Source organism: Fusarium subglutinans (assembly GCF_013396075.1).
Source record: "Fusarium subglutinans strain NRRL 66333 chromosome Unknown NRRL66333_c0000480, whole genome shotgun sequence".
In the NCBI taxonomy this organism is placed as follows: domain Eukaryota; kingdom Fungi; phylum Ascomycota; class Sordariomycetes; order Hypocreales; family Nectriaceae; genus Fusarium; species Fusarium subglutinans.
Window position 1 is genome coordinate 1 of NW_023502543.1, and position 9,761 is coordinate 9,761.

At 48.8% G+C, this 9,761-nt stretch overlaps 1 protein-coding gene across 1 annotated transcript; it reads right to left on the bottom strand.

Annotated features, from left to right (window-relative positions):
- Positions 1 to 2,721: 2,721 nt before the first annotated feature.
- On the bottom strand, positions 2,722 to 3,382 carry FSUBG_14027 (uncharacterized protein; the record flags this gene model as incomplete). Its single annotated transcript, XM_036678978.1, has 2 exons — positions 2,722 to 2,887; positions 3,186 to 3,382. 2 exons carry the CDS (start codon positions 3,380 to 3,382, stop codon positions 2,722 to 2,724), a joined length of 363 nt encoding a protein of 120 aa, XP_036530513.1.
- Between the last annotated feature and the right edge of the window lie 6,379 nt (positions 3,383 to 9,761).

Below are 9,761 nucleotides of genomic sequence, written 5' to 3' on the forward strand. Positions count from 1 at the left end.
TTCCTCAGCTGCTGAAACCTCTTCCTCAGCTGCTGCAACCTCCAGTTCTGCCGCCGAGACCTCTAGCTCTGCTACTGCTACATCCTCCTCAGCTGCTGAAACCTCTTCCTCTGCTGCTGCAACCTCCAGTTCAGCTGCTGAGACCTCTTCCTCGGCTGCCTCCAGCACCTCTGCAGCTGACACAACATCTTCTTCAGCCGCCGAGACATCCTCCTCAGCTTCTCAAACCTCTAGCTCTTCTGATGAGACCTCTAGCTCTGCTGCCTCCACCACCTCTGAGACTTCCAGCCAGCCCACGACCTTTGCCACGGTCACACGAACTGAGTCGGAGTCCTCTACGTCTGAGGCAGCTACCACCACTACTGCATAGATCTAGACGATGGAGTCTGAGACGCGATGCCTTGACGCGATTGCGCATTGCGGTGGTGACAGGTCTTTAGAGAGACCAACCTAATACACATGATAATCTACTTACTATTAGAGACTGTGATATAGTTTAGATTAGCTTGAATCTCATTACTGTTTCATCCTTTACGTGCTTGACTCATCTGGTCACTTGGTGAACATGTTAACTGTCTTGTTTTTGTGCCTTTGGCTATTCCTAACTTGGTTGTGTTGGCATGGCTTTAGTTGAGACCCAGTAAAAGCCACTGAGCTTTGTCCATCTCGTACTTCCACCAATCAAGAGCTCGGTAAGCGACGCGTCTTGAGTTTTCCTCCTTCATTCCAGCTTCACTAGCTAGCATCGGACAGACCGACTGGAGAGCGAACAAACAGTACCACGCGTCATACTCACAGTTTTTCACACAATTTGTTACCTCTTTATTCATCCTAAATTTGGAATCAAAGACTCTTTCAATTCGAGAATAACAGAGAGCTAAGTTATTCACGGATTGTGATTAGTTATGCCCTACGGTGTCTAATCTCACATTCGGCTGAGACATGGCTAACGCGCCTCAGTGTGAACATGCGGGCTGGATCACACAAATGCCCATCATTTTCCATGTCTGAATCATCCACTGGGCCAGAGACATAAGCTACTGCTACGAGTAATTAAGTATGAGTAACTTCAATGTGAAGTGGTTTTAATGTTCTTTCGACTTCCGCTGCCGTTTGCCTTTGCTTTGACCTCAGCTAAGATCCCCCACTGAGTCCCTGTCCTTTCTGTCTCTCGCCAGGAGAAAACGCCCAACTGTGTCTCCCGCACCAACAACAGGATCACTGAGTGCCTCTGTTGTTCCAAGTCGGTCTGGTGGTCTAGTGGTATGATTCTCGCTTAGGGAGAACCCTACAGCTCAGCTTGCGAGAGGTCCCGGGTTCAATCCCCGGCCAGACCCTTCTCTTTTGTCTCTTTCTGCTCTCTTTTGACTGTCATTGTGTTGGAGCACGCAGTTTGCCCTCTCCCAAGGTTTTACTTTTGTTAAAGGTGGCTAAGTCTACGTAGCCTAAACATAATTAATGCCGCTGCCAGTGCCTTTACCGTAGTTATAGGCACCCCCAGAGTTGAAGCCTCCTAAACCACCAAGGATGACAAGTTGACAAGCACTCTTGAATAGGAACATATGAGCAACCTTGAAGCGCCGGCTTCCATTCTCCTCAATTGGCACACAGTGATTGACAACACTGCTGGGGCGACCATCGTTCGTTTCCTACTTTGCCTCATCCACATTTCATCATTGTACATAGCCTATAGCGCCCGCCAAAGGAAACAAAGGATGATAATGAACCCTGGGGTGATCACCTGGGGGGGTCTTCTTGTTGTTCAACGTCCAGGGTACCGTGTCAGAGACCATGACTTACAAGGATCAAAAGTTGACTGTGGCGACTACCGTGTAATTAGTGCTGGTATGTTGCCCAATTGTTGAGACATGGCTCTGCAACCAAATCTGCTGTACTCGTGGATAAAATCATTGAAATGTCTTGAGTCTCCAATGACAAACCCCACTACGGCCACTCCGCTGATCTGCATCCTCGGAGGTTAGGCATGACCGCGTAGGCGAATTCAGAACATGGTTGATGAAGGGTAAGCTGATGCAGAATCTTATGGCTCCAGGGTGTAGAAACAACGATCGCAGTGTGGAATCCCCGGAACAGATGGTCGAGGCCAGAGGACGACAGGTTCTGATGGATTATCGAGGGTGTCCAACAGCCGCCAGGAATATAGCACGATCGCGTTAAGAGTGATGGATTATCAATGTCGCCGTGAAAAGTCTGAGATTGAGCATCTAGTCCTGCTAATGGAGCTAGGTCGCATGTCGAAGAGGGAATCGCGCGGTCGCAGATGAGTATAGTCAAGATCGGCTTGGTTGACAGGGCTCGAAGAATACTTAGAACTGCGAGAATAAGTTAGTAAAGCTGACTGCCTGAAGCCCGACTGTATCAAATAGCATTTCATTGCGTCCAAGTGTGAAAAGCCCCTCGAGGCACGAATGTGGCCTCCTCGTTTCCGCGTAAGCGCCATCAATACAACCAATGCTCTCATGCGATTTCCATCTCAGTCTATCGAACGCACCATCTTTCGAATGAGTTTATGAAGTTCGGATAGGACATAAGGAAGGCCAATCTTCTTGTGATGACAATCAGAATAACGTCAGTGGCTCCCTAATGACCGAGGAAGAATATTCCGTGAAGTCCAAACCAATATGTATCAGACTTCTCTCTTTAGCCTCAATGAAGCATACTCAAGATATCGTGTTGTCATTCATTATCTGCGTTCGCAGCCTAAGGCTTAACCTTATAGGCAGCAGTCATCCCCAGAAGCATGCTCGAGTGAGACGCATGGAAGGTCTGGATGTGAGTCCAGACGTATCGAATAACGCCCGGGCTTGAGTGACTCAGGGCACCTCCTTGTTTTACCGCGAGCAAATGCATGATGTGATGCTTCTTCCTGGCTCGATTGTAGTTTAGAATTTCTGCGCGTTTGTTGTGTCGCGGCGCCGAAGATCAAGAGACTGCATTGAGCCTTATTTCATGTTAGACTTCACCACAGGAGCCAATGATTGGCAACAACATCATGTCTTTCGGGGAGCGCATACGCTTACATAACGCACCACTTCATCTTGGGTATGCCAGGCCTGATATGCTCGCCGAAAGCTGGGAAATCGAGTTGGCTCTGCCTTGATGGAAGACTGGGCTTGTGACCTTCAAGGAGTAACCGCAACGGCTGAACATGAGGTGGTACTCACCTTCTCGTTATGGGTTTGGGTTTCTTGGGGTAGCGTGGGAACTGCGATGGACACGACGGCGATAGTCTGCTGCGGCTTATCTCAAAATGCGGAGAACGGTTGTCCCTAACGTGGTCGTCCTTGAGCCACTCGACATATACAAGGTCCTTGACTTCGCACGTGCCTCTCGATGATGGGGGCGGTTTGTCGTTGATCATTGTCGGCGGAGGCGACAACCACACCCTTTTCTCTGTCGCAAGCCCTGACGGTATCGAGGTGGACGTTAACTTTTCGTCGACCGGATGGCCTGACCTCCAGATCCTGCAAAGGATTTGCATATTTGATGAGTGACAAAAAACAAGGTGACGGAGCTCATGGCCACGCAAACAAAAGGTCATCGATCTTGATCTCACACGCACCCATGCTGCCACTGGTGAAGGAACACCAACACAGACAGGGCTGGAAATCGTGTCACACATCATTTGTAATGAGCCGCGGTTACACATCTTGCAGGTTGGGGTTCTGCGGGGAGAAGGGGGAGTAGGAGGGCGAGAGTTGCAAGGCGTCTGCGGCTAAGACGGTAGTTGTAGGGTGTCTTAAGGTTGGAAACTGAGCGATGAGATGCGAGAGGCAGGAACAGTCATGTCGGAAATGTTCACAGTTTCAAAGTCTCCGATCCACCTCCTCTCTTATGTATAGATTCGTGACTCGTACGTGTCAAAGAGGTCCTCTAATTGGATGCAATTCAGCCCACTCAGCGTCCTTGATGTGAAAGGGAATCTCAGAGTCATTCGGCGGCTGACGGAATTTATGGCTTGTAGTTGAGCAGTGAGAGGTTGACGAGGATCCTGAGTCGACGCGAAAGCTATTGAAGAGCGCAAAGTCTTGCTTGCGTGAAGAATGGGTACGGTTAGACGAGAATATTCTGTGGAAATTGAAGGCTGCGTTACTCCTTGTCGTAGTCTGAACATTAGCACTCACCAATGGTAGTTCCTCCCTTGATGCTCTTCAACTTCTCATAGTCTAGTTTCGTTGAGTTAAGGCAAAACAACAGATGCTAGCGTCTGCTGGTGGATCTGACGTATCTGATGCTATCGTCCAAGGCCCCGTTACAGCGCCAGAAACAGTGTGGCAACAAATAGTCGTCGATAGACAAAAAATGACTTTTCTTGGCGGCGAATGGTTGAGTGAGCACAACGGAGAATGAAAAACGATGGAGACGAGAACGGCAAACAGCATGCCGCTAGACCAGCCCGCTTTGTCGTCTATACGACGCGGTAATGACTACCGGCGTAGACCGTTCCACTCGGAGAACTTTCCGTTCAGTATAGATCGTGACATCTAATGCCGAGAAAATTGACATGGAAGGGAGCATGATGGAGCTTCAAATCCCTCGGACAAGGTTGTTTGTGAGTATTCACATAGTGAACAAGTCCGTTATTACTTGTATTGTGCGTTGAAGGGAGACATTTAGAGCCAGCCATCATTTGTGAAGTTGTCGCATCACATGTCTCGGGATAATGTTTTTGTCGTGTGAAACGTTCGCGGTTCAGAAGATGACAGGGCGCTTTCCGTTATGAATCGACTTTTCAGAATCAAATGGAGGTGAGTAGCTATGAGATATTAGTCAATGAAAGCAGTTCATCGTAAGTTGAATCATGCACTACAGCTCGAGAGGCGGCCTTGGAACTGAAAAACATCCTGGACGATCGAGTTACTTTGATAGAGGAGGAAGGCTGGGAGACAGGTGATGGTGGCGATTCGTAAGAGACAGTTGATGGAGGTCTTCGACGCTCCAACAGCTTCAGCTCACATTCCAGATGATCCGTGACTAGAGGTGTCTAGTGAGCTACAGCATTATCATGCCTTTAGTTTCCCAGAGCAAAACGATCCACCAGCAGCTGCTTTCGAGGGACCGATGCTGTAATTCGCACAAAAGGACGAGAGTCATCATGAGATTTGTTGATCTGAAGTTCCTCTGGATGTTTCAACTCAAGAGGGTGGCCGTAGTTGGAATGCACTGCAACGGGGATTAGTCACCAGACACCAAGAGGGCGGCAGCGACTATTGAGATTGGAGGAGGTGAATGGGATACTCTGAGCAACGGTGAGAAGGTGGATGGAGACAAGAGCAACGATTGGGGAAGCAGTGGCGAATCTTGGAACGAGCGCAGGATGAGAGCTGTAGACGTTGTTAGGATGGTGAGAAAATATCAGTTTCGGTCGCCGTCCTCTCTTACCAATTGACATCCTCAGCCGTGATCACCACTCCGTAGCATTCGTGTTTTCTCAATAGAAACGAAATGTCGGACTTATAAGTCTCCGAGCGCCTAGACAGATAGGTTTTTATAAGCCCCGTATTGTCAAGCGGGTTGTGACATGAGATTGATGAGAACGAAAGCGAAGTTTGATCCAGGGTGACAGCACAGCGATGCAAGAGGCGCATGGAAGAGGAGCCTGTGGCAATCATATCTCATTTAAGCAGCTGGGTGCAGCTCAAAGATAAATTCAAGGCTCCAGCTTGTAGATCGCACAGCAGGGAGGTCTCAGACTTGTCTGGGTATGTAATGGGAAGCTCTTGACTGTTCGACACATTCGTGGTTTTCTTGATGCGCGAGAAGAGGGGGCGTGACTGAGCTGCTTCCTGTTGGGGACACAGAATTTGTAGGCTGCATACGGTATTCGGAGGGACGAGGGAAAGAATCGATTGGCGCTGGTGTTATACGGTTGTTCAAGCAAGACTGTAAAGCTTCGGGGTCAGTTGATGATTTTTAGATGGATAACTGCGTAGACATACCCAATCGACAAACCTGAAGACGGCGCTGAAGGCTTTGGCGAGCGTTATCATCACAGGTCAACGTAGCCATGACAGAAGCTTGGTTGTTCGTCTCTGAAGTCTCAGCAATATCAACAGGTTAAGGGCTGGAAAACTGCATGATTCAGCCTTCTAAGCTCCCCAGGTTTGACCTGTGTTGATCGTTGATGAATGACTCGGTTCCTCATCGGACTCAGGAGATGTCATCCTGAGTGGGGAGCAGCGCTTCAAGTACTCGATAATGCCTTTCTCACTTTGTTGGGAAAGTCAGTAGGCGGTCCGAGAAAGAAGGTCTTCCTGTTGTAGATCCATTGTAACTGTGTGGAATACATCCCCAGTTGAGCTCTACTTTCAACAGACCGCAATCGGTTGACATAAAGCTCAGGCTTAAACAAATGGAACCAAGAATACGCCCTTTATCCTCTTGATAAGGCAATTCCAAGTATAGGTCTCTGTTGGCGATCCACCTGGCGTCAGCCGTTGATCGGTTGGTGGGTCACAAGAATAAGCCTTGGACACGGATGTCAGAGCAGCTCGACAGTTGAGGGCCTCTAGGCTTCAGTATCTATCTCATCTCAGCGGGTGGGGCGTTTTAGAACTGACTGCTCTGTTGACATCAGTCGTAGTCGCTACATGTAAATGCTTGTATTCGAATGTGACGGCATCAGCTTCATCACTAAAGCTATGGCGATAACCACGCCGAGTATACAAGCCCTGCGGCAGATTGGGAAACGACCAGTTCGGCTTTAGTTGGCGGATCGGAAGGTTCGCGGGTAGTGTCTCGATGGAGCCTTGCGGAGGTCGGCGTGTTCAGTGGAGGAGCCGTTGCCAATCGCCAAACGTCTCAGATGACTGTGTAGTTCGAGGGTCGAGGCTGTTGGCGGAGAGGCGATAAATATTGGAGATATGAACGAAGAGACTTCTGGTGTGCCAGTCTTTTAAGGCAATATTGCTATTAGACGGGGAGCATGGAATACCCATTCACGAAGTAGCTCGTGACTGGGAGTAACAGCTCTATGACCTTGCGCTTGGTGCTAAGTCGGCCGCGAAAGCAATATCATCGGGGCTAGTGTCAAACCCTTGGCGCAACCAAAATATTGACTGTGATCTAGTGCGGGATAGAGGGCATATTGACTTGTCGCTGGGGCTGGTATTAACAACCAACGTCAGTTGTCTCGTGATGCGAAATTGCTAGCATCCTCACCTATGTGTTTCTAGTATGCTCTGCAGAAGGGTTCTGTCGACGAATGTAATGTCCAATCTTGAGCGGGCTCGACCGATGTGCGTCTGTTGTGGCGGAGTGACTGTCAAAAATATTCCAGTCGTCAAATGAGTTCAGGTTGTGTAAAGCTTCGACTTGCCAAAGCTGCCACGTGACCACGTGATTCGCGCCTCGACATTTCACCATGTCAAGACCCACTCTAACGCGTTGATGCTCAGACGCGTAGACAAGCTGTGAAGTTAGCAAAGTCTCCATGCAATCGCTGCATTCATGCTCACTACTCATATGATACCGCAAATTATTTACCGGATATTCAGCCGCGAACATGCACCGCGTCAATCCCAACGATACCGGACTGCCAGTCTTCCAGCCCCTTGAGACCTCGTCAAGAGAAGCTTCTGCGGTGCAAGTTGCAACTCAGGATGCTGGAATGACCCTATGCAAGGTCGCTTTGCATAAACAGTATCAAGATCAGGTCAGACGGTTTTGAAGCAGAATATGACTGACATTTGGAAAGTGAACAAGCCGACGACCAAGATATGCCCCCTTTGCCCCATACCGCAACCAACGTACGATCTGGACTTTGCCACACGCCGAATGAACACCTCTCGGAAGGCCGCTATTCCAATACGGTCTTGAAAAACCTGACGGATAATTTCATGGATCCTCGTGAACGATTCTCCAAGAGACTGGCACCAGAAGTACCCTGCTTGCATATCGACACCGTATAGCTCATTGCATCGACCTACCGAACAAGTCCCGCCGAAACCTTACCGAAAGGCCTTCCAATAGCCGCCAACGATATTCATACCGATTGTGTCGTGCAATTCGAAGGCACTTGTAGACGATGTCACGAGTATCAGTACCAAAGGTAAGATTCAGCCGTGGCAGACACCGCCCCCCCGGCTTGGCTATATTTCATGTAGCTACAAGGTGATCAGACTGCCCAACTCCAGGCTCGCAATGACTAGCGGTCCTTTGACTCACTTTTTGATAGCTGCAGAGTTATTTCACTCTCGTCATTTAAGAATCCCTTCCTACAAGCACTAAACCACAACAACCTACCGGACTACGAGCCCCTGGAAGGGAGTTTCTATCGACCACTTTCCACACGGAGAATTGAGCTAAGGGCGTCTCACCTCGGCGTCCGTCAGATCTATCCCCGGATGGCACAGAAATCGGTGAACAAGAGATGCCGAAACGAATAAAGCATGGTGTTCAGTGGAATGAAACGTCTTGACCAAGCTATCGTTGATGTAAGACATTTAACAAATTTTGTCCTTCAGGTAAGCCCCACCAGAGCCACGTTACGCTGGCGGTACTTTGGCGATCTGTGAAATCTTAGTGAAGCTCATAGTGACAAGCGCGTAGACATTCACAAGCACCGTAACCCGTTGCTCTCCTCTCATCGACCTGATTCTGAGCCAATTGGCCTACTCACCCACGGCTTGTGAAGTCCGCGATGTCTCCAGCTGGAAATGATGGGGCGATGCACCACAGATTGCTGTGTACCATAAGCCTGTATCTCGGCCGACTTATGAAGCTACGACAACCTCAGTCATCGAACCTGAAGCATCAATGGCCAACGATCAACACGCTAATGTATGATTGGGAACCCTGAGGACTAGAAACATGGGGTGTCAAACGAAGCGACGTCAACTAAGAGGATTCTTTTAGATGCCAATCTTCTTGTCGAAGGTCAGACAATAAGCCTCGCGATGCTCGTGTGAGCCCAGTCAACCAACTTCAATCTTTCAGTCCAAACCCGTGCTCCTCTCGAACATGAGCTACCGAAGTGCACGACCAAGGATATCAGCAGGCCTACTGCTAGCGCCGTACACAGTTTCATCTATGCCTGTATATTACCAGTCGCCAGTAGCTGGTGCTCTGAAGAGCCAAGAGACAGGATGTTGAAGATGGCACCTAGTTGCCAGCCAGTGAGGCATTTGCGGCTTGGATAGCAAGCTACCCCCGAGGAACTGAAGTAGATCATCTTCCGCCACATATATTACTAAAAGCAATATCGAGAACGGCGATGACCATCCACCACACCGAGATTGTCAAATATTTAAGGCTGATACCCCTGCCCCTGATGCCTCCTTCATGCTCATCGGAGTGATAGCTTGACCCATATCATGCGCGAGATCGGCATTATGCACACCTCTCTGCTCCCGTTCTCAGTCTATTCTCGGTAAGCCAAACACTTGCACCCACCACATCACGACTACGATGTCTGACAACGACATGCCCTCTTTGCCCTCACCGAGACTCGTCTATACTGCGGCATCGCTAGCACGGCAAGCTCGTATGAAGAAAGAATAATGCTGGGCTCGATAATGATCTTATCAGAACAAGGCAAAAGTGGAGGCCTAGGGGTTATTGACATGCAAGGTGAAGTTTGTGAAGTTTGGGATGAACTCAGAGGACGTTTTAAAAGCCACGTCACTGTTACTAAGTAAGTCTTTAAAGGTAAGATCTTGATTAAATATAAGGAAAAGCACGAGCTAATAAGAACGGAAGTATAAAAAAGATAATATATGTTTATAAATATAGTATTAATA